At 47.0% G+C, this 24,356-nt stretch overlaps 1 protein-coding gene across 12 annotated transcripts in view; it reads left to right on the top strand.

Annotated features, from left to right (window-relative positions):
- Fgfr2 (fibroblast growth factor receptor 2) overlaps positions 1 to 24,356 on the top strand; it is a 105,565-nt gene that overhangs the window by 22,312 nt on the left and 58,897 nt on the right. For 6 of the 12 annotated variants that reach the window (XM_041666244.1, XM_041666246.1, XM_041666245.1 and 3 more), the window contains 3 exons: positions 1,396 to 1,662; positions 2,776 to 2,853; positions 15,418 to 15,587. In XM_041666244.1, the coding sequence (XP_041522178.1) occupies positions 1,396 to 1,662; positions 2,776 to 2,853; positions 15,418 to 15,587 (515 nt within the window). Of the gene's footprint in view, positions 1 to 1,395; positions 1,663 to 2,775; positions 2,854 to 4,748; positions 4,859 to 15,417; positions 15,588 to 24,356 lie in introns of those variants that run through there. The other 6 variants (XM_041666253.1, XM_041666254.1, XM_041666255.1 and 3 more) reach the window with 3 other exon arrangements.

Here is a 24,356-nt window from a genome sequence, read left to right on the forward strand (position 1 = left end):
GGGAGATTTGTTCTTTTGAGTGGGCTCTGGGAAGAATAAGTGCCTTGTGATGTTGCTACCCAGATCTGGAATTGTCCCAGAGTGGACGGAAAGCATTGTGTTTTTCTGGGCTTGGGACCCTGGGTACCACTCACAGATCTCATGGAGAGCAAGAAAGCTCACTTCATGGACCCTCAGGGTCACTCTGGCCCTGAGGAAGGCCAGTGGTCTCACCCCACCCTACTTCTTTGAGGACTGTGTTGGTCTTCAATATGGCTGCCTTCTCTGTGTATGTCAAAGGTGCCCCAAGGTGGAGATGGGAATGGGGCATGACGATCTATCAGAATTGAGTTTCCGTCTGGGATTTGAAGGTTTCCTCAGAAAGTCAGGACATTCGTAGGCAATGTGTCTACTCCGATAGTTTTTGGGGGCAGGCAGACGGACTTTAGAGTGGGAGAGACCTCTTTTATATCCAGCCAGGTGACTGATATGGGGTGGTGTATCATGGAGGGCCATGATTAATCTGGGCATCAGAGGAGCTGGGTTAAATAGGAGTGGGAGGGAGGACGATGTATTCATAGAAAAGAGGAGGCTGAAGAGGCCAGGGACTGGGACAGGATGGATCTGGCTTTGCCAATAGCACGAGGGGTGGACAATGTAGGTAGTATCCTTATCCAAAAGCTGATTTACAAAAGTCATTCGTTGTCACGGATCCACTCCTTTTCTCTCCTTTGATGTTAAAAGCACCAGGCATCTGTCATTTTGAGAAAGACAGCGTCCGTCTCCCAGCTCACCCAGGACAGAGCCAGCTCAGTACTGATGAGACCCTGAGAGCTAATAACAATGAGGAAGCCAACAGTTGCCGCTTTCCAAACGGCCAAGAGTTTTGCAGATGAGTCTGTTTGCCCTTGAATTTGAGATCTTTCTCATTGAAAAACAGGCTAAGTGAGACACAAATAAGTCGTTAAGTCAGTCTGAGAGAGAGAGAAAGAAAGAGAGAGAGAGAGAGAGAGAGAGAGAGAGCAAGAAGGCATGCGAGCATTATCACACACAGTGTCAAGTTGAATGACTAGCTTGGCAATGCCCTTTAAACTTTTCTCATGGATTCTCCTTCTCCTCTGGGCGCGGTTGTTTTTTTTAAAGCCCTATATACAGTATGTAGAAACAAACCAACACAGGATAGCTTCTGCTGGCTGCGTCTGTGGCCGTGGTTTCCAGGGCTGTCAGTTAAGTCTGAGTGGGGGCTGCTTCCCGGCTTCGGGGGTGTGGTGAGAGCTGGATGCCTCCTGAGGCCATTTGTACAACAAGAACAGTGTCTCCTGGGAAAGAGCTGGCCTCCACTGACCTTTGTTGGACCTTTTCTCCTCTCCCTCCTTCCCATCTGCCTCTGTCTTCTCTCTCCCACCTGTTCTGCAGAGCCACCAACCAAATACCAAATCTCCCAACCAGAATCGTACGCGGTCGCCCCCGGGGACTCGCTAGAGTTGCGCTGCCTGTTGAAAGATGCCGCGGGGATCAGTTGGACTAAGGATGGGGTGCGCTTGGGGCCCAGCAATAGGACAGTGCTTATTGGGGAGTACTTGCAGATAAAAGGAGCCACACCTAGAGACTCCGGCCTCTATGCTTGTACTGCAGCTAGCACGGTAGACAGTGACACTTGGTACTTCATGGTGAATGTCACAGGTGAGTTGGCTTGCAAGGGTGACGCTCTGTCTCTTCTGTGGTTGTTCTCTGATTGAAAAAAAATCGTTATTATTTTCGGCCAAGTGAAATCACAGTGAGCTATACTCATTGACTGCCAGGCACATACAGCGTCAGCTTGCTATTCATTCGAGACAAGGTCTTCCTTTGTTGCCCAGGCTGGACTTGAGCTCCTAGACTCACATCAGCTCCCCGTCCCATCCTCCCTGTCCCCTCTCCCCCCAGATGAGCTCAGGCCACAGACATAAACTACTATGCCTGGCTGATCTGTTTCTGAAATTCCTCACTGGAACCTGGTGTACCACAGATGTCTCAAGTGACAGAGATATTCCAAAGCAGAGTACACAGTCTTCTTTACCCCACACACCCCAGCATTCTTGGCATTTACAGTATACACTTGAATTATGGGAATCCAGATTTCGGTTCCTTTATCACACTCTGAATTTCTCTCCTGTTATTTCCTTCCATGTAGTGAAGGGGATGGGTAGCAGCAGGCCTCTTCTGTGGCCCGCTGGGAATTCTCCTTCAGAATGTTAGTTAGCAATCAGAAGGCCCCCAAAGGAACCTGAGTTTTGTGAGGGAGTTATTTCTATCTTGAAGGGAGCCCCAAATGCTGAAAAAGGGAAATAAAACCAATGTTTGGCTAGTATGGAGTCAAAATTTGTCGGGGGTGGCATGGGGCTGGAAAAGTGACTCAGCAGTTAGGAGCACTGACTGCTCTGAATTGAATCCAGGGGTCCTGGGTTCAATTCTCAGCACCCACATGGCAGCTCACAACTGTCTGTTTCAAGGGATCCATCCAACACCCTCACACAGACTGTGTACAAGCACAACACCAGTGCACACGAAAGAAAAAATAAATATTTCAAAATTTTTAAAAAATGGAAAGGGATTTGAACAGTTTTTGAAGCTCAGTCCACCCTAGTTTTAGAGTGAGTTTAGAAAGGAGAAAACCCTGAGTCACTGAGACCCTCAAGCCACTAAAGTCTCTGACACTCCTCCTGGGCTCTTGGGTACCCGGTTGGGCCGCACAGCTGCAGGTGATGGTGACTTACTTCTGCAAACACATCCATGGATATGTTCTTTTGAATGCAGATGCCATCTCGTCCGGAGATGACGAGGACGACACAGATAGCTCCGAAGACTTTGTCAGTGAGAACAGGAACAACCAGAGTAAGTAACCTGCCTCCAGAGGTCCCCGAGAGAGGAGTGACGAGGGGAGCCCTTACCTCCGAACCGCCCTTACCTCCGAACCGCCGCGCTGTGTCCCTTGGCCCTCACACCCCCCTCCTCCACTATGTCTGCTGTCCCTGTTTTCCAACTTGAGAATAAACTGTGTTTCTGTCCACCCCTCGCCACTTGTCCTTTCTTCTTGTGTCAACAGCTCTCTTCCAAACACTCCTTCTGTCTGTGGTTTTACTCTCTTCTTCCGTCTCCTGGTGTTCGTAGGACTTGTGGCCATCTTGGTTTTCTTCGTAACTCCCATCATGCCTTTCTTGACTTGGGGGGGGGAGGGTTGACTCTCCCTCCCTCCCTGGAGTATCTCACTGCTACTACTGATGTATCATATCCATTTATGGAGACAAGGTCTCATCTTTGTTGCTCGGGCTGGACTTGAACTCCTGGGCTTGTGCGATCCTTCCATGAGCCTCTCGGGTAGTGGGGCCCACAGGTGTGAGCGACCTTGCCTGACTGATCTATTTTGGAAAGTCCTCCTAGGGCCTGGGGGCGGCTTGTGGCTGGAGGTCCGAGATGTTCCTTATACATGGTATATAGTTTAACAAAATTCTCTGATCCAGAATATGAGCGTTCTAAAGCTGAGAGACCCTAGCCTTTGCAACGTTGCCTCTTGCTGAGGAGAAGAAAGGATGCTTTACCTTGAGGATGGTGATGAGAAAGGAAGGAATGGCATGTACTCCAGTTAGAGAGAGCAAAGGGGAGAATGTGCTCCAGTTAGAGAGAGTGAAGGGGAGCGTGTGCTCCAAAGGCTCAGTGCTTGGGAATGTTTGTTCCACAAAGAAGCAGAACACAGAATCGGTAACGTTCTCCAGGCATGGCTGGACTGTTGTGAAGAGGGCAGTTTCTTTTGTTTTGCTTTTCACCCCCATGCCTGTGGTATTTAGCATTATTGCGAAAGGATATATTTTTTTCGTCACAAGTGAATTCAGTGAGTCATGAATAACAGCAATTCATTATTAAAATGAACCCATGGCCTTAAAACTATGTGTTTAGGGCTGGCGACGTACCTTGATTGGTGAAGTGCTTACCCTCGCATGTGCGAAGGCCTGCTTGCAACCCCCAGCACTACGTGACTGAGCACAGTGGTACCTGCGTGTAGTCTCAGCTTCAGAGGTGGAGGCAGGAGGACCGAAAGAAAGAGGGTATGATTCAAATAGCTCACAGCAAAATTAAGAGATTACCCACATACTTCTCCTGGCCCCAAGTGTAGCGTCTCTTGTTGTGTACAACACTTGAGACCTCCGAAGAGCCCACCTCAGCTCAGCCTGGAGTCCAAGGTCTGTGATCATCAGGGTTCATTGTAGGCCCTGGGACTGTGAATAATATGTCTCTAGCATTGTGCTGTCACCCAAATTTTACTGTCCTAAACTTGCTGGGCATCACTTATATACACCACACACACACGCCCAGCTCTTAGCCACCATCCATCTTTCCATAACTTTGCCTGTTCAGAAATATCACATGTTAGATTCATCTACCATGTAGGCTTTTCAGATTGGCACCGTCCCCCTAGGGATATGCATTACATTTTTTTTTCTGAATTTTCCGTAAATTCAGCTTATTTTTTCCTTAGTACTTAATGTTATCTGTATGTGCAAAGTTTTTGTATCCCTCCGTTGAAAGATATCTTGGTTGTTGCCTAGTTTTGGCAGGCATGAGCAGAGATGCCACACACTAGGTGTGGGTTTGTTTAGATACACATTTCCTCTTCTCCTTGGATCGTAACTGTTAGATGCTGTGGTAAGTTCAGATTCATTGGAAGCTTGCCAAACCGCTTTTCAAAGCAGCCACAACATTATGCGTTGCCGCCATCCATGAAGGAGCACTCCCCTCGCGCTGCATCCTTGCCAGCCTTTGGGGATGCTGGTGCTATGGATTTCTGTGACAAGGTCAGGAAGCATCTTGAGATGTGCCCGATTGCCATCTCCATGTGTCTTTGGTGAGTGTCTGGTGATTGCTTTGGCTTATTTTTTAAACGAGTTGTTTGTTTTGTTATTGTTGAGTTTCAAGAGTTTGTGTATTTTGGACGGCAGTCCTCTGCTCCATTTTCTCTTTTCACATTTTCTCTCCTGGTGTGCAAATACCTTTCTTTCAACACCATCTCCCAGAGCAAGCTTTCCCCCACTCCCCCCCACTCCCCCCCCCTCGTTATTGTTTGTTTCTTTTGAGACAGGGTTTCTCTTTGTAACTCTGGCTGTTCTGGACTCCTGGCATTCACTCTGTAGACTAGGCTGGCCTTGAACTCACAGAGATCCACTTGCCTCTCTGCCTCCCTGAGTGCTGGGATTAAAGGCATGCGCCACCATCGCCCGGCCCAGAGCAAGCATTTTTAAGGCTCGTTTATTGGCTCTCATGCTTTGGGGTCGTCTCTAAGACGTCAGGAGCAAACCCAAGGGCAGTCCTTTCGCTCCTTGGGGCTTCACAGTTTGGGCTTTTCATTTATACTCCAGTTGTGATCTATTTGCAAGGTCTGCGTCGAGATTCATTTTCTCTTGCCTCTGGATGGTCAGTTATTCCTGTACCATTCATTGAAAACACCAACTCTTAGCCTGGGCTAGCTAATGGAGAGAGTGTCGTTAAATCCTAGGATAAATACTGTCACTCCAATGAAGATTTGGCTCTGTTCTTAAGTTTCAATGGTTTGGGCATAAGGAGAAATGATTTGGAGAATATAATTTTTATTTTTGGGAGAGTGAACACTTTGGTTTTCAAAGTGTGCCCAGACCAGCAGTGTTGATATCACTTGGGAACTCTCTAGAGATGCATGTTCCTTACGTTTTTCTTCAGACCTAGCTAGTTAGTGGAGGTGTGTGTGGGGGGTGTGTCCATGTCTCTCTGTGTGTGTGTGTTTCATTTCACATTAGGGTGTGAGAACTGCTATGTTAGGGACACACACACACACACACACACACACACACACACACACTTGCCCTAAATAAGCACATACCACCAGTCACATTCATGAAAACCAAGAAGGCAAGTGAAAGTGTGTTCCTTATGAGTTGTGACAGCCTCGCAAAGGCTTGTTACTTTTCTTACTATCCTCTGATAACAGCATGGATTCAGCAGAATGTTCGTAGTTGCTGCTTTGGCTCTCCCTGAAGCAGGAGGCAGAGCCCTCCCAACTGACTCTGGAGGGCAGTGGGGCTGGCCCTGGCTCAGGTACTGCCTCCAGTAACCCCTAATGCAGAAGCAGCGAGTCTTCTTATAGTTACCAGAAAATTGTCTTAGGAACAAAGGGAAGTGTCCAGCCACTCGATGCCTAGTACCCATGGGCATCCCAGGTCCCCACGGGGTGGTGGTGGTGGTGGTGGTGGTATGATCATGTTTGCACAATTGTTTACAGCTCTCATGTGATACCATGTGTGGGTGCCTCTATGATTGATTGAGACATCAAGTCTCACCTCCTTGGTTTTGCTGGCACACCTGGGAACTGTTCTGTGCTGGGTCGCTGACGACATCATCAGGAGCACACATGATGTCATAGCGTGTAACAGCAGGTATAGGTTATATTATAACCGAGGCTGAGTGATTGGAATCTTCTAGTGTTTGGGAGTCTGCCTGTTGGGGACCTCTAGGGATATTGCTACGACTACTTGCATAATGGCTCAGCGACTGTGTAGATGGGCTGGGTAGCAGAGCACAGCGCCTAAAGGTGCCACCCCATAGAGAACTTGCCACACTTTCACCTTGCAACGGGGCTTTTGGTAATTAGCTCTCAAATGACACCGGCTCTGTCCCCGAGATGTGTGCAGTGTGGTGATTAAGGGCTGGTGTTAGCTGTACCAGAGAGACACTGCTGCAGGGAGGGGCCGGTGAAACCTTAGATGCTAGTTAAAGTGATAGCAGTTCTTAGCTGGCGACTTGGCCTCTGCCATCTGTTAGTGTGATTAGCCTGGTCTGATTCACAGGTGCAGCCTGGGGCAGCTGAGATTAAGCAGCTGTAGTCTGTGTGTGTGGACCCAAGAATGTTGGGGCTAGGATATTTGGCAAAGAGGGAAAGGGGATGCTACTGTTCAAACTTCTTCTTTTTTTTTTTTTTCCAACTCAAGTGTCGAATACCTGACCCGATTCCTATAGAAAATGCAGAAGCTCTGAGTTCTCTGCATTTTCAGACACCTGCAGACATTCTTGTGTCCACGTTGATTCCCGTGATGCCACTGTTATCTGGAGATGCCACTGGAGTGTACTTGAATATTCAACTTGAGTCAAGTTAGCCAGGGGTGCCCTGGTAGCTGTGCCCACTGTGGTAGTCTTGGGTTTGTGAGTGCCATTTTCCTGTTTCCCTTTGGGACATTGCGTGTTTCAAGCTTCTGTTATCCAGCTTGAAAAATGTCCAAGTGATTCCTTCTGCCAGGTTGCTAGATGGTCATTTATCTGGTTTTGTTGGCTCAGTGTAGGAAGACAAGCTTCCCTGACCAGCAGAGTTCTGCGTGGAGTGCAGAAAGCATGGTAACCAAGTCTAAGCACAAAAACAACAACCAAGAATTAAGAAGAGGGCTGGGAGATACTTCAGTGCTTGGCACCTTCAGGGGAGAAGGGTGCTTGGCACCGAACCTGGGTTAGTTCTCGGAACCCCCCTTATGCAAAGTGAGATCAGACACCCATAGTCAATGTCTTAGTTAGGGTTACTATTGCTGTGATAAGACACCATGACCAAAGCAAGCTGAGGAGAAAAGGGTTTGTTTCACCCACATCTCCATTTAACAGGTAAAAGCAGTGAGGACAGGAACCTAGAGACAGGAGCAGAAGCAGAGGCCATGGAGGAGAGGTGCTCACTCGCTTGTTCTCCATGGCTTGCTCAACCCGCTTTTTTTTATAGAACCTAGGAACACCAGCCCAGGGGTGGGACCACAGAAAATGGGCTGGACCCCACCCCCATTAATCACTATTTAAGAAAATTCCTACAGGATTGCCTACAGGGTGATCTTACGGAGGCATTTTCTTAATTGAGCTTCCCTCCTCTCAGATGACTCCAACTTGTGTCAAGTTGACATAAAACTAGCCAGCACAGTCAGCATGAATGTGTATGCATGTACACACCCACACACACTCATGTTTAAGAAAAAGAATTAAGACGTTAAAATGAAGTCACGAGATTGTTCATCACTAATGAGCAGAAAACAAAGAAAGAAACCCAAATGGAATGAGGCAGAACAATGTGGTTTTGGTTAAGAAGCTGGTGGCCTTAATTAGAAGATGCTGTTTGATGTTTTAGGTGGATATTCTTGAGCGCTTGGGTTGCTCCTAACTTCTAACTCTGTTCTTCCTGATCATGTTCAGAGAGTGGAGCCTACCTCATTCATACAGGCTGTAGAAAATCATCTGTTGTACCTTGTGACATTGTCTACCACGGGACCTGGCATCGCATCTCGGGCCTGCCTTTTTCAATAACCCATTGTTTTCTCTAGAGCAAGGACCAGCCTGGTAGAGAATGAATGTTTGTTTTTGGCTTTCCAAGCTTCCCAAGCATCTTTTATGGGTCTCACCTTAAAAGAGAGCCATGTTCAGATCTGGTCCACATCTAAAGAAACCAAGCCACTGTTTCTTAAAGAATATTCTCTGGAACCCTAGTTCAGAGTAAGTTTTTGCTGAAAGTGACTTGAATCCTGTAGGAAGTTTAGGAAACACCTCGTGCTGTGATCCTTGCTTAGAGAGCGAGTCCAACAACACCATCCACGTTCTGAGGGGTCTTCTAGGGAAACATCTGTTTAATGGTCTGTCCCGGGATTTCTCAGACCTAGTGACCCTAAGACCTCTTTAAAATTTAGCATCTCCTAACATCCGGTTACACACACACACTGTGCATCCCTGCATGGGCTGATGGCTGGATGGATAGGGCTCCCCACCCATCCTCTTTTATGTCAAATCCTTCTGTCGCCGGTGTGAAGGGTGTCCCCAGGTCACATTTTAGCTGACTAGCTTGATGTCCTCATACCTTGCCAGCACTAGCAATCCTGTGATGTCATCATAAGTGGAGGTTCAGCTTGTTTTCTCTGGACCAAATGTTACCAATTCAAACGCTGAATTTTGAAACTCATCCAGGTTGAGGGTCCTGAAAGATTCCACATTTCTGCATCAGCACGGGAAAGGGAATTCACCTAGTTCTTGCCTTTCCTGGGAATTTAAGTGTCTTTGTAGATGATCTGGCAGCAGATTTATGGAGGTTTTAAAAAAATATATTGATTTCCTTGCTCTTGTGTTTAACGTGATTGTTTCTGAAGATTCTGAGGGTTAGTTCTCGGGTTGGTGGTGTTTGACCAGAAGTTTGGCTCCATAACAGGACAGCAGCATCAAGATTCCCATTTTTGGAGTTGTCCTTTCTAGTGACAAGGGATATTTTTCATTTTGGTCTCATTTTTGTTGAGGTCTGCAAATGCCGCTTACTCCACCTGAGAGAGAAAAGCGGCAGATCTTACTTTTTTCTTTTTCCAGGAGGGGGACTCAGCGTCAGGGGGTGGGGATGGGGTGGGAAGTTAGGAGGCACTAGGGAAAGCCAAAGTGCATTGTCTGAGGTCCCAGACTCTTTAGTGTAATGCCTGTCCCTGCTAACAGCCCTGAGTCACCATCGCTCTGATGTGGTTGTTTTTTTTTTTTTTTTTTTTTGTTTTTTTTTTTTAGACTTGGAAGAGATGGTATCCAAGCTGTTGAATGTAGGAATTGAAAAGGGTGAAAAAGACCAAGTGGGTGGGCTGTCGAATGTTCTGGAAATTCCTCCTAATGAAAACCTCATCCATAGGTGGGCCCAGGTGCCTCAGGACAGAAGGTGCTGATGGTGGCCCTCCCTGGCCAGCTGCACTGTCAGTGGATGGAACAGCCTTGCTTGTAGCAGGCCCTGAGAATTCTGTGGAACCTTCCAGGGGACTTTAGTTATTTCTCTTGTGAGTGACTGACCATACCCCACCCCCACCCACTATGTGTTTTGGCTAAAACACATCAGTGGTAGTGGGCTATTAGATAGAGATTTCTGGAAGCCAGACTGTCCCTGTGGTGGTTTGAATAGGAACGGCTCCGAAAGGTTTATATATTTGAATATTTCCTCACCAGGGAATGGCTCTCTTTGAGAAGGATTAGGAGGTGTGGCCTTGTTGGAGAAAGTGTGCCACTGGGGATAGGCTTTGAGGTTTCAAAAACCCTTGCCAGTCTCTGTTTTTCTCTCTGCCTGTGGATCAGGATGTAGAACTCTCAGCTACTTCTCCAGCACCATGTCTGCTCCCCTCCGTGATAATGATGGACTAAACTTCTGAACCTAGAAGCCAGCTCCAGTTAAATGCCTTCTCTTATAAAAAATTGCCTTGGTCATGGAGTCTCTTCACAGCGCTAGAACAGTGACTAAGACAACGCTCTTTTCTAAGTCCCCACCCACCCCAACCCATCTCTAACTCTACTGGATTTGATTTCTCTCGGTTTATATCAAACCAAAAGCTGACGAATGACAGCCTGCTGTAAGAACGGTGATATTAAAAAGCAAAACAAAACAAACCCCCAAAACAAAACCCGAACATATCAGGGGGCATAGCATTCAGATGGCCTGATTAGAGATATTTTTAAAAGGCCTAATTATAGACGTAAGGCAGGGGCCTTAGTGAGGCTTTAGGGAGTTGGGGAGACTTGATCTAAGAGCTGAAACAGCCCGTGCGTTTTCAAATTTCTGCATCAATAAAAATAAAGTTGGCAGTCATCAGTGTCCCCGGCTCACATAAATCTTGAACTTTTGACTTAATTACTGTGGGAGAGTTCACAGGGCAGCCTGCTGTGCTTGAAGAGCATTGCTAAGGGAGTTGGGGACTCGGGGCTAGCCTTGGTCTGGCCTCTGGCTTTGTGACCTTGATCCGATCACTTAACCTTTCTGGGTGACATTGATCCTGTCAGTCATCAAGCCAGATGGAGTAACATTGTAATATGAGTCCCAGTTTTCCCTTGAAAATATTGGGCTGTGTTTGCATTTAGGTTCTGAACAGAGAACAGCTTGTAAACCTGAGATGTCAATACTGGGCCGTGTACGGGTTTTTACGGGGCAGGCCCAGCGGCTTACATTTTATCATTAAGTTTAAATTGCAGGGCCAGAAACCCCTGCAGCCCTCCCATTTGTTGACAAAATCAATACCTGCGTAGCTCACAGATGCCTGGAAAGAATATTAGAACCTTATCAGAATAGCTTCCCTGGTTTATAGCAAAGCTTTTCCCAGTCATCCGTCCTCACACCCTGTCTGCAGCTCAAGCGGTAGCCTACTTTGTTCTCCGCTTGCTAGCTGGCAGCCACCAGCAGGTGGACTTTCAAGGATGGACACCCAGTGTGGAAGCTGGCATTGGTGATGACGAAGCAACCCTTACAGAGGAGGAAGTGCGGGCCTCCATGGTGGGACAGAATGGTGAAGGATGGCCATGGGGTACTTGGGAGGGCTGTGAGTGGAGTTAGGGCCTCTCTTTACTCAGTTGCGTTTTGGTAGAGTGAAAATTGACTTAACACAATCACCCAGAGGTGATGAGAGCTGGTATCAAGGAGGAGAGTTCTCGGTGGGTTGCCTGTATCTTTCTGATGGGATCTTACTTACTTAGGCTGCTTCTCACTGTTCTTTTGATTTGTTTGTTGTTTGTATCTTGTGACTAACAGAACATTTTTTTTTTCTTTTGCTGTGTATGCCATGAGGAGATCTGTGAACATCAGAGCCAAAGGGAAGGCCATTCTTTCACTTCCCAAGTGGCTCGGTGTGCTTCACATTTTCCCGCCTTTGGAGGTTCCGCTCTTATGAGTCATGTGACTTGGATTGTGTGCCGTGTATCCCTAAGGGAGGCAGCTGCTCGAGGTCCTGATTTCAGGCAGCTTCATGTGTTCTTGGCTTTACTGATTCCATCCCAGTCAGGTTGTTGAGTAACCAGCGTGTGGCCATCTGCTAGGTACCAGGACCTACTCCGCATCTGCAGGCTTTTACTCCCTGGCAGCAGTTCCTGCTCCCCATGGAATTGCTGAAGTGCTCCCAAGTGTCGGTAGGGAAAAGGCTGGCTTGGCTCCCCCAAGATGCCTGGTCCTTGATTCTCTGGATGTATATGCTACTTTTTTGGTGCCTGGACGTTTGGACGTGGTTACTTTGTGGAAATGGCAGGGAATATTGAGGAGAGTCTGCAGAATCTGGACTGTTGGACCCACGATTCCAGCACCAAGGAGGATGAGGCAGGATCTTGAGTTTGATACTACATGACAAGACTGTCTCAAGGGGCAGGAGACTGTTACAGAAGGAAACACAGTAGGATGGTCCTGTAGGAGTGTTATTTTTCTAGATTATGTAAGTCCTTTAAGTTTATATCAGAAAGAGCCATAAATTTTTTTAAAATGTGTTATTATTATGAATAATAAAATAGATTTATCTCTTCTCCAAGTATCGTGTTTATTTTTTAATAATATATACACTTGATATCCCAAGCAGAAGCTCAGTTGCAAGGGCTGTTGTACCGACGACGTAGTACTCAGCAGAGTGGCAGTGGCCAGAAAGTCAGAAGCCCGGTAGAGCATTGGGACAGCCCTTTCCTGGCTCTGGCACCTTGAACAGCTTAGCTCAATGACCTTTCGGCTCCTGGAGGACTGTTGTGAAATTCAGTTCCAGCTGCAGCCCCAGAGTGATTGGGTTTCATAGTGCCCCCACCCACCGTGGGTCCCTGAGGCTGAGACAAGAAGCGACGCCCACACCGTGGTGTGCGGCCAGGGTCTGTTTCGTGAGAACAGATTTTCTACGTACGGTTTTACTCTAGGAAAGCAGCGACCTGCTAGAAATGCCAGCAGCGGTCTTTTATCCTCTTCCTTAAGTTGTGCCTTGGCTTGGCTACCAGGACAAAGGCTTGGGTGGCCAGCGTGCTGCTGGCACAAGTCAGGACAGCACATTGTGTGTGGCTGGGGGTCAGTCCCCTGCCGTGGTAAGCCTCATTGATGGCTTAGAGTGGAAAAGAACATTCCTAGTTCCTGAGGCCAACCCCTACTTTTTGATTTCAGAGAACATGAAAATCATGCCTAATGGTTTGTAAGCACCTATTTGTTGATTTCTTTTTTTTTTTAAAGCACATTCCAGAGCTCAGCCCAGCAGTAATTGATGCTATCTGAGTGACTGCATTAATATTTAGCTAATTCATGTGAATAGGCCATTGTGTTTACTTAAACAATGACATGAGTCCGGACACCTGACAGCCTGAGGTATGCTTTCCATTTAGGTCAGATTTGTTAAAGTCTTTGTGTAGGGACAAAGCTCATTATTTATTTTGGGATCTCAATGGCTGCTTTCAGTGGCTTTGGATGGATTTCTCTAAGTAGAAGCTTTTAAAATGAAAGATGATTGAGATTGTTTCAGGATATGCCAGGCCCTTGGGGTCTTGTGATAAGTGGGAGTCCAGTGGTCCCCTGGTGAGCTCTCAGAAGAATAGATGTGTTTACATGCATCCAGTGCCCAAGCTACAAGGTCCTCACGATGCATATCGTAAATGCAACTGGATGGAAAGGAAATAGTGCAGCCTCTTTTCTTCTCCCTTGGCCTCCATACCCCTCCTCTCCCCTTCCTTCCCCTCCCCTCCCTTCTGCTCCCTTCCTTCCCTGATTTCCCTCTTCTCCAAATGGATGAGCAGCTGTGGTTTTGCACAGCCTTGGCGTCATGATGTTACCACCTAAATCCCACCACCTTGACACTTGGGCATGCATCAGCCTGAAGAAGATACAGTGTGTCCTTGATAAGACATCCCAGCTCCACCTCTCATAGCAGGTGTCAAACACAGGCAAGGCAGCCAGGGGCAGGGGCAGTTGCTCCAGAGAGTGAGTGTAACAGGAGAGCCTGCTGTTCAGGTTGAACCTCTCGCAGCATATGCTAGAGGGGAGGCTGCCAAATAGGTTCCCTGGCTGTGACTATTTTGCCTCTGGTTTGTGGAGTGTGTGTGCTGCTCCTGCCGTCCTTCATCGCATGGGAAGTATATTTGTTGCCCAGATGTTCAGTAAACGTTCTGAACAATACTGGAGGTTGAAGTGTCTGTCCCCCACTGACTGTTTCAGAGTCTAGTTTTCAGTGTCTAGAAAGTATGATGGAAGGCATGGCTTCCTGCTGAAGCTGGTCTGTGTTAGCCAGGAGACCAGGGCCAAGAACTGGGACTTGGGCCTCAGACTGATCTTGGTTGAATCTCAGCTGCATGACTTTTGGTGCTGTGGCTCTTTGGAGGTCAGGTCTCAGGGACTCAGTTTCCTTGGCCTGCAGCAGGGATGATAGTAGCTCCTCATTGAGCTGTTGAGGTGATTCACATGTTAAGCATGCACAAGCTTCTAGAACAGTGCCTGGCAAGCACACATTGGGTCACTAAAAGCCTGGAGCCATTAGTACAGGCATGAAGAATCAGTAGCAGTGCTCTGGATTGATGATGTAGCGCCTGCTTATAGAATGCTTATAGAATGGTCACTAAAAGACCTTTCTTTTTTTCTGGGCTTTTAAAATCACTTGTTCCTGTGACTGTGAAGGCCGTTTAGGGGCCATGACTTTTATTTAGCATTTGATTAGTTGCCTGCTATGAAGTTTAGGCATGGCATTGCCACCCCTGGAAAGACAAAAGATCTCTTTCATTAAATAATTAAGATATACTTATCTATACAGTTTTTTGATTTATTGTACAGGATACTAGGAGGTTAATGATGGCTCCCAAGATTATTTTACCATGCTCAGATGAGAACTCAGGCTATTGATGGCCATTTACAAGACTGCTCTGGCTGTCTAGAGCGTTAGATCCATGTATAAAGGACCTGACTTAGATCCCCAGAACCCATGTTAGAAAAAGCCTGGCATGATGCCACATGCTTGTAATCCCAATGCTGGGGAAGTGGGACACACAGATCCCTGGGAGCTCAATGGTGGGCCAGCCTAACTTGCTGGGTAAGTTCCAGGCCACTGAGAGACCTGTCTCAAAAAATAAGGCGCTTAGTTTTTGGCATTTGAGGGACGTCACTTAAGGTTGACCTCTGGCCTCACACAGGTGCACATGTGCTCGTACCCCTCTGCCCATGCCCACAAAGAAATAACGTTCTGATGGGTAAGTTTATGTGGTCTCCAAGGACAATTTATTTTTACAGTGTGTATATATGACTATTTAATAGGTGCGGCGGTCTAAAATGATGTGTTTTTGAAGGGCTGAGCTCTTGCTGTTACGTGGATTGTTTCTCTGAATATGAAGTAGCATTTTAAAGCATGATTTGACATGAAATTATTTTTTGGCACCAGACTGGAGCCAGAGAGAAGGTGCTTCAAATGTTTTTTTTTTTTTCCCCCAGTTAATAGTCATAACCCAATAAGCAGCCCCTCTGGGGACTTTCTGCTAGGCCAGCTGGACCAGACTTCTGAAAATATTTCCCTAACATAAATATTATCCAAGGAGTCCAAAGAAAAATCAGATGCTTTCCTGTGCCTCAAAGCCAACTTACCTTCCTGGAAGACACGAGGCTGTCCCTTCATCTACATGCATCTCATTGTCTTCCCCATTCAGGAGCACCATACTGGACCAACACAGAAAAGATGGAGAAGCGGCTGCATGCTGTCCCTGCCGCCAACACAGTGAAATTCCGCTGTCCAGCTGGGGGGAATCCAACGCCCACAATGAGGTGGCTGAAAAATGGGAAGGAGTTTAAGCAGGAGCATCGCATTGGAGGCTATAAGGTAGGACTGAGCGCCTGAAGCCCTGTGTTTCTGAGATGTTTATTTTTTTTTTTAAAGTCCTCTGAAGTTGGCAGGACCAGAAGGAATATGTATTTTTCAAAAGACGTAATTACTGTAATTGATCGCGTCACTGTTTGGTATGTTTGAAAGATCACCCTGGACGCCCCTGTGGTTTTAAAGTTAGTCCCCGTTTTCCTTCTTGTTTACATGAGGAAAGTCTAATAACCAGGGGGTCGAAAGTTGAGGGTCTGTTTTCTATATGCTTTATGGTCTGTAAAACGTGAACTGGTGCAGCTGCCCTGTAAGGGCGGGGTTGTATCAAGAGGGAATCGCTTGGATTAGAGGAGGGAGTATGAGCTAGTATTTGTTATCAGGGGGAGACGCTGAACAATGACCGAGGCAGCAACTCCCCATCCTCCATCGCCAGAGATATTTGGCCATCAGAGAATGGCCTAAAATTTAGTCTTGTCACTCAGTGGGGAGTTGGGCAACAGGATGTCTATGACATCCCGGAGAAGGCTCCTGGGATGCTAAGTATAGTTTTGCTCCCCCATTCAGCATCATTGATTAAACACCCCTGGGGATACTCCTTGTGGTTTTGCTCACCCATTTCAGCATCACTGATTGAGTATCCTTATTTAGGACAATGTTTAGGCACTGGGGAAGCTAACGCAAGCAGGGCTGGATGTGGCCTAAGTCAAAGGACCCTGGTATGGCAGGGAGGCCAATGTAAGAGCTGGCATTTGGAGGCTGCTGATAAAGATGAAGTCACAAGTGCATGCTGCGTCAGGTGGGCATGAAAGGAGACGTGGTATTAGCACAATGGGCGAATAGGCAAGGAAATGGAGTATTAGCACAGTGAGGGGATAGGCAGGGAAATGGAGTACTAGTGTAGTGGCAGAATAGAGGTAAAGGAGAGCCAGTGTGGTAGCATATGCTTTTAATCAGAGGACCCAGCAGGCAGAGGCCGGCAGAGCTCTTTGAGTTCCAAGCTAGCCTGGTCTACATAATGAGCTCCAGGATAGCCAGGGCTACATACAACAACAACCACCAAAACAAACAAACAAACCAAAAAGGGGAGCAGAAAAAGCTTGAGGATTAGTTAGTTGACTTTTTTTTGAGGGGGAGGAAGAGATGGAGTTTTCAAATTACTCAGCGCAGACAGAATTTTAAGACTTTTGCATGCAGAGAGGATTTAAGGTAACCTTATTATGAGGTCTGCTGTGCATTTGGAAGAGGTGAGGGTGTATTAGTTATCGGTTGCTGTGTAACAAGCTGCACCAGGTTGGGGCTTTGCAGTCAGTACCTCACAGTCCTGCTGCACATCAAGTACAGCTGGTGGGGTCTTTTGGTCTCTCCCAGGATGGTGCAAGGTTTTAGCCAAGGCTGGGTTTTCCCTCCAAGGATATACCAGGGAGGGAACTGTTCAGTTGCCATTAGGATCTACTTTCTTGCTTTTTGTCACATGGGCCAACGCAGAGCAGGTGACAGCATGACAGTTGCCATCTTCAGGGTCAGCAGACTAGGAGCTAGAGCAGAAGAACAAATATGTCACAGCCTCCTGTAACCTCATCATGGAAGCAATGTCCCAGCTCTTTTGCTCTTCCCCCTTATTAAATGGGTCCCCAGGGAGGAGATGAACCAAGGGCATGAAGGCCAAGAGTGTGGGTATCACTAAGACCCATCTAAGAACTTCTCAGTGTGGGTAAATAGACGTCACCCATGCCCAGTTCTTGAAAGCCGGTGGGAGAGGTGTTCATGGAAGCAGCATCAGGGTGTGTGGAAGAACGGTCTCTCCCGTGTGTAACCTGGTACTGTGGGACCCAGCCCCCACGCCAGCCTGCTGAGCTTCTGTGGGCTTCTTTCCTGTTGTCAGAGATCGGGGCCTGGCTGAACAGGCTTTCGTCCTCAAAGGGTTATTTGCTTCTGTAATTTTGGCCATTTGATTTTAACCTTTAAAAATGAACATGTAGAGGCCCAAACCCAGAGAAAGATAGGGGAAAGCCTGTAAGTCTGTCTCAATTTTGGGGACAGTTGAGGGTAGGACCAAAGAAGGGCAGTTCTGCTAAACCTCAGACATGGAAACTCTCCCATCATCAACGGGGACTCCTACTTGTTGGTGGAAGCAGGAATCATGAGGTTGATTTGTCCTTTTCTTCTTAGTTTAGACCCTAAAAGAAGTAAGTAAAATTAACAAGTAGACAGATTTTATTAGTCCTTGCTGCTTAGAAAAGGAGGCCCATGGGGGCTAGAAAGATGGCTGAGTAGTTAAGAGCTGGGTGCTCTTCCAGAGGACCCAGGTTCAACTCCCAGCACCCACATGACAGCTCACAGCTGTCTGCAACTCCAGTTCCAAGGGAATCTCTTGCCTTTACGCCAGTGCACATAAAATAAAGTTAAATAAGTTATAAAAAAGAAAAGAAAAGAAAAGAAAAGAAAAGAAAAGAAAAGGAGGGTCACACCACTTAAACTGTGTCCGCTCCGGCTCGCGGAAACTCAGAATCGATGCCGTCGGAACGGTTGACTTAAGAGCTGTTTTACTGTGAGAGCGGTGGTCAGATCCAAATTCTGCTTGGGAAGACAACCTCTCAGCAGGTACAAAGCGAGCCTGTGAGTCTCCAGAGACTCTTGGTCTTAAAATAAATGGGCTGCACATCATTATTATGGATAAGGAACATTTCGCAAATGTGAGTGAGTGATTACGATTATGGAGCTGTTAGACACAGGGGCTTAATGAGGGAATGCCCTTGATTTTTAACAGGTGCAGGTAGTTTTAATTAACCATGACAACACCGTGCTAAATAAGAACACCCAGGAGGACCTCGAAGAATGGCTGTAGCTTGTGAGGACACATGCCCAGATTGTTGGGGTGTTTTTTTTGTTTTGTTTTGTTTTAAAGATTTAGCTAATTTGTTTTATGTGTCTGAGTATTGCCTGCATGTGTGTTTGTGCACACGTGCCTGCCCGGTGTCTGCAGAGTTCAGAAGAAGGCATCAGATCCCTGGAACTGGAGTTGCAGTTGTGAGCTGCCCCGTGGGTCCTCTGCAAGAGCTGCAAATGCTCTTAACTATCCCCGGTATTTCTCCAACCCTCCCACCCCACCCTGAGGGTTTTTGTTAATTAGTGTTAAGCTGTTACTGGAGGCCAAGAAAGGAATTTGAATGGATGGGGCAAAACTCTAAATCTGAAGGACATTTTGATGTTAAAAAAAAATTTTTTTTTTGAGGGCTGGGGAAATGGCTCAGCTGGTAAACCGCTCTCGCTGTGCAAACCCCAAGTTTGACACCAGAAGCCATAAAAAAAGCCAGATATGTTAGTGTGTGCCTGTGACCCCAGGGCTGGGGTTCACTGACCAGCGAGCCCTTTCAAATCAGTGAGCCTCAAGTTTGGTGAGAGATCTTGTCTCTAAAAATAATGTGGGGATGGGGTACCCAAATTTGACCTCTGGCATCTGTACACACTTGCACAGAAACATATACTTATGCATGCCAACCCCCCAAAAGATAGAGGAAAAGGGTGTAAAGGACAAAGGGAAAGCTGGCCTTTGGAATGTGTGGTCCTGACCCCACTGCTCTCTAATCTCTCTCTGCGGTGTGCAGAAGGAGGTTGTGGTCTGGTGGCCGCTGAGGTGACCTGTCCAATGTAAATGATGTTGCAATAGAGATTTTCACAACAGGGCAATTAAGGTTGATACCAGTGGGACATCATTTTGGTGATACTGGAAATTTAGAGATTCTGTGGAGCCCCAGGGGCTTCTGGGATCTAGGAAAGTCAACAGCTTTCAGTTTGGCAAACATGGTTCCCTGAAGCATAATTCTTGCTAAAGATGTGTTAAACCTGCCCCAGGGTTCCCGGGTCCTGAAGTGTGGGAGGTCCCGCAACCAACACCTTCCAGGGCTGGGTCCCTCTTCCTGGTGTAGCACCACCGCCTACTTGAGACTTCCCCTGCATCTTCAAGGCACAGTGTTGGGTGTCTTGGTCCCTGTGTGGGGTTCTCCTTTGGATATTTTCTTCATTGCTATGTGAACTTCTAAACAAATGCACCTGCCAACATTTGACCTGAGGCGCCGTCTGGAACAGGCTGTAGCTTCCCTCAGAGGTGGAAAGGAGAGACCTACTTAAAAACAAGAAAAGCTTATTTATTTGACTGTGTGTTAAGGGAGGGGGCGGATCATGTGGAGGCCAGAGGACAACCTGTGGGAGCGAGTTGATTCTCTTCTTCCACTGGATGGGTCCCAGGGAACCACACTTAAGCCATCAATCTTGGAGGAAATTGCCTTTACCTGTTGAGCGGTGCCATCCTTCAAGAGATACTTAATTGAAGAGACCCATCTAACTTCTACCCCTCAGAAAGGGCCTGCTAAGTCCCAACCCCACACTCCTCTGACTCCTGCCTGTTTGCTTTGTAATGAAGCAAGGTGTCAAGTTTTCCACAGTGTGTTTTCCCAGAAAGCCAGTGACCTGGAAGTTTCCGTAAAGGAACATTGGTTATTTGTGCAGCTTTTCTTCTTTCTTCATAAACCCTGTCATTCTGGAGCCCACCTCAGCTTTGATGGCCAGGCCAGCCCTGCAAGTTTTCTTACTTGTTTATGACTTTGTGGCCCTTGGCCACCACATCCCAGCATGCTCTGGAATGACCTGTGCATGGGGCCGTCTTAGGGAGAAGGGAAAACACAAAGTCACTTGAAATCAGAGCAATGCAAAACGGAACCAAAATTCAGGCTGGAGGGTTGGCTTGGTGGCGAAGAGCGTGTCCTGCTCTTGCAGAGAATCCAGGTTCAGGTCCCAGCACCCAGAGATCTGGTGTGCCTCTGGCCTCTGTGGGCACCAGAACTTGTGTGCACATTTCTTTCCCATGTAATACACATTATTAAAATAAAGAGAATTAGTATTTTTAAAAGGGGGAGGCAGGTGGATCTCTGTGAGTTTAGGGCCAGCCTGGTCTACAGAGCCAGTTCCAGGAAAGCCAAGGACAGCTAAGGCCACATAGAGAAACCCTGTCTCAAAGGAAACACACACACACACACACACACACACACACACACACACACACACACACAAAAGCAACCCCTACCTTCCCAAAAGGACCTAGACTAATTTAAGTATAGAAGTATTCGGCATTCTCCACTTAGTCTTGCCATTTAATTAGACTGGGTAGCTGTGACTGGTCTCCAACTTACTGTGTAACCCAGGCTGTCCTTAAATTCAATCCTCCTGCCTCTGCCCCCTTAGCACTAGGCGATAGGAATGCACCACCACTAGCATCTCGATATTTTAGTATGTGCAGAAAGGGGAGGGGATGGCAGTTGGATTCTAAGTAAAGCTTGACCAGAAGCATGATTCTCTCTGTCTCTGTCTGTCTGTCTGTCTGTCATTCTCTTTCTTTCTCTCTCTCTGCCTATGTGTGTTTGTTCTTCCAACTCTGTCCCCTCTCTGGGTTATGAGACTTAAAAACCCACCAAACATTGTCCTAGAATACCTATAATACCATATTGTTTATCCATTTTTATTAACTCCAAATTTTTTTTGTTGCTCCACATAAGATCTCTGCACCCATTAAGAAATAACCCCTCCCCCAGCACTTGAGACCCTCAAGTCTAATTTTTTTTGTCTATGAATTTGCCTATTCTTAGTACCTAATGTAAATGTAATCGCAGGATGTTTGCCTTTTATGCCCAGCTTATTTTACTTCAAATAATGTATTCAGGATTCATCTAAGTTCTAGTATGAGTCAAGTTTTGATTCCTGTTTATGGTTGATCACTATCTCATCAGATGGATGTACCTACCAGCTTTTGCTATAATTTGTGTGCCTGTATCTGAGTTGTAGTTTTCAGTTCTTTGGGGTATATCCTTCGTGGAATTTCTGGATCATATGACAATCCTTTGTTTAGGTCTTGAGGGTCAGCATTGTTAAAGAGCTGAGTTCAAAAGACGTCGGAGGCCCTGTTGCCACCCACTTTGTTAGCACCTTCAGGCAGCAGGCTGTTGAGTGGGTACCCTTGGGTGTGCCTCCTTTGCAGAGGTTCAGGGGTTGCCGACTGGGCAGAGTGAAGAGATTCTAGTTTCCACGAGTGATGGTGCAGAGGCTGATGGTGCAGCCCTGCTCTCTGGACACTCCCCACCCCTGCAAAACAAACCGCTGCTACCCATCAATGCCTGTTTAAGCATTAACAAGTGTTTGCTGTCATTTCTGGGTGATGACAAGCCACCCCAAGTGCCAGTCCCTCTACACGTGTGAGCCCCGTGTGCAATTGTATTCAGAAGGGATGGTTTGACATCCCTGGGAGCCCTCTGAAAATAGGGCTGGAGACGGAATAGTGAGGGTGTTTGTGGACCACCTTTCTGAAGCCCAGGCTACGGCGGTTGCTGCTTTCTGGGAAGTCACGGGGGCATCTGTTGACACATGGACACCTCCTTCGAGCTGGCTCAGAGTGCAGCTTCTGGATGTTTATTCCACTTGGTAGTGAAACACCTGGGTATTTGAAAATCTTTGAGTATTTTGTTGTTTTGCAATGAGGAAGCCAAACATCCAGGTGACAGTTGGGGCCTTTGGCCTTTGACTCTCTGGCGATATGTTTTGATTTTGTTTTGGTGTTAAATTTTCATACCCTATTGTCACCTGAACATAGTTGAGGCCTTCACAGGCACTTAGAGAGGTTCGAGATAGCAGAAAGAGTCGGGGGGGGGGGGGAGGGGGAACCAAACCAAACAAAAATAACAACAGCAGCAAAAACTGTCTAGACCACCTTCTGTCTTCATGTGGGTGGGGTGTGGAGCATTTGTGGAATCTGCTCTCCGTGTTCCAAGCTAACGCACTCAGGGGTTTAGCTTTGGCCTGCTTTGTTTCAGTGCTGAAATGTTATTTCAAGAAAGACCTTGGTGAACATAGTTTTGGAGCTCTGTTCGCCAATTCTGTTATTTGGCAGCTGGAAAATAACGAATTCCACACAAATTTGGCTGTGGGCAGGAGTGAAAATAAAGTCACAGGAATGTTGCTATATGCAGGATTCCTCCTGTCCCTGGCCCTTTGTTCTTGGTCAGCTAGAGAGAGCCAGATCAGGGCATTCCCCAGAACAGGATCTAGGACCCATCATCAGATGGCTGAGGAGCCCTTCTCTTTCAGTTCGTGTGTCTGTGTGTTCCTGCGTGTGCACACACGTGTTCAGAGGCCGGAGGTTGCCATCCAATGTCCTCCTCAATCACTTTCTATCTTACTTTGTGAAACAAGGTCTTGAACTCGCTGGTTGGCTAGACTGATTATTTTCTGTGGACAAGATACCCAGGCGTAGCCTTAAACAACAACAAAAAGTGTCATTAATTTTAATGGGTGCCGCCAAATTATTCCTCGACTGCTTTCTCTGGCTTTCTGTCGCAAGTCTCCACTTGTGTCTGTTTTCCCTTACATTCATTCAAGTTCTAAAGTGACACCGATCTTCCTAATTTTTGTTAATCAGCTGGTGAACAAGTGTCTCATTATTGTTTTAATTTGCATTCCCCTGATTGCTAATGAGGTTGAGCAGATTTTTTTCCCCCCACGGGGGGCGGGGGGTATATTTATATTCCCTGTTCTCTGAAAGCGAAAACAATGTATATGCATTTGACCCAAATGCCAAAACAACTGTGGTCCTGCAGATCTGAGACACTGAGAAGAGCACGCGGAAGGGCGAGCGAGGTGCCATTCACGTGCTGGCTGCAAGGGTCACACAGAATCTTGATGTGCAAACACTGATTTAATACATTTCTGAACTTGGGGCCTGTGGTTCCCGTGTCTTACAGAGTTGCTGCTGTCGTTGTTGGACTTGCTGTTAAGCAGCCCCTAATTAACATAAGGCTCTCCTCTCGTATAGAAGTACCTACGTCCCACTGTGGGCAGCTTCTAAGAGCATCGGTTTGAAAAATGCCCCAGCTTTAAAGTGCGGGTTTGATGGTGGTCAAGGAATTCAACTGGGAGCAGTGGTGTTGGAAAGAAAATATGAATAACACTGCTTTGCTGGGGTATTGCGCGAATAACAAGGTTCTAGAAGTGTTGAGGTACCCACCTTGGTATAGGTGCTTCTTATTGTAATAGCATTTTATATTTTATCCATGTTAACTTATTGGTATTTGTAGTGTGTCTCCAAGAAGTTAATATTCAGGGCTCTTTCTTAGACTGTCATAGACCCAAGGAAACTCCTAACTGACCATGTGTTCTGCAAGGGAGGTTGTGGGGAGGGGTACCCCAAAAGGCAGTTGCCAGACTCTGCTGCCCCAAGCCAAAATCAGATGTCTTGGGCAGCCAACGTCACCTCCCTTTGCAGTTCAGGGGCAAATCCATTTGGAATATGCCATGTACCAGAGTCTGAATCCAGGCACAAGAAAGACATTGACAGTTTGGATGGGGTCCAGAGTGAGGCGCTGCCATGATTAAAGGCTTATGGGCATGACATTTGAGCGGGGGCTCAAAGAACTGAATATTTACAGCAGGGCTCAAGGCTGGATTATGAGGCTTGGTGACTCTGGAGCCTGTGGCTGCATCCCTAAATTACCCTCCATGTGTCTGGCAAGGAGAGAGCCATTTCTGATATTCCTGAGATCCTGGGATGCAGAAGGTCTGCCTTGAGTTCTGCAAGAGAGCTGGTCACTTCCTCTCCACCTCCCAGAGTGACAGCTTCAGGTAGCACCCTGGGGCAGGAGTTAGATCGGTTCCCGCAAGACCACGGAATGGGGCATGGGTTTCCCCCATTGGGACACTTATACTGCATGGAGTAGGGAACTTCTAGCTGGGGGT

Source organism: Microtus oregoni, unplaced genomic scaffold (genome assembly GCF_018167655.1).
Source record: "Microtus oregoni isolate MIOR12 unplaced genomic scaffold, Mior012 000016F_ref0000370, whole genome shotgun sequence".
Taxonomy (NCBI): domain Eukaryota; kingdom Metazoa; phylum Chordata; class Mammalia; order Rodentia; family Cricetidae; genus Microtus; species Microtus oregoni.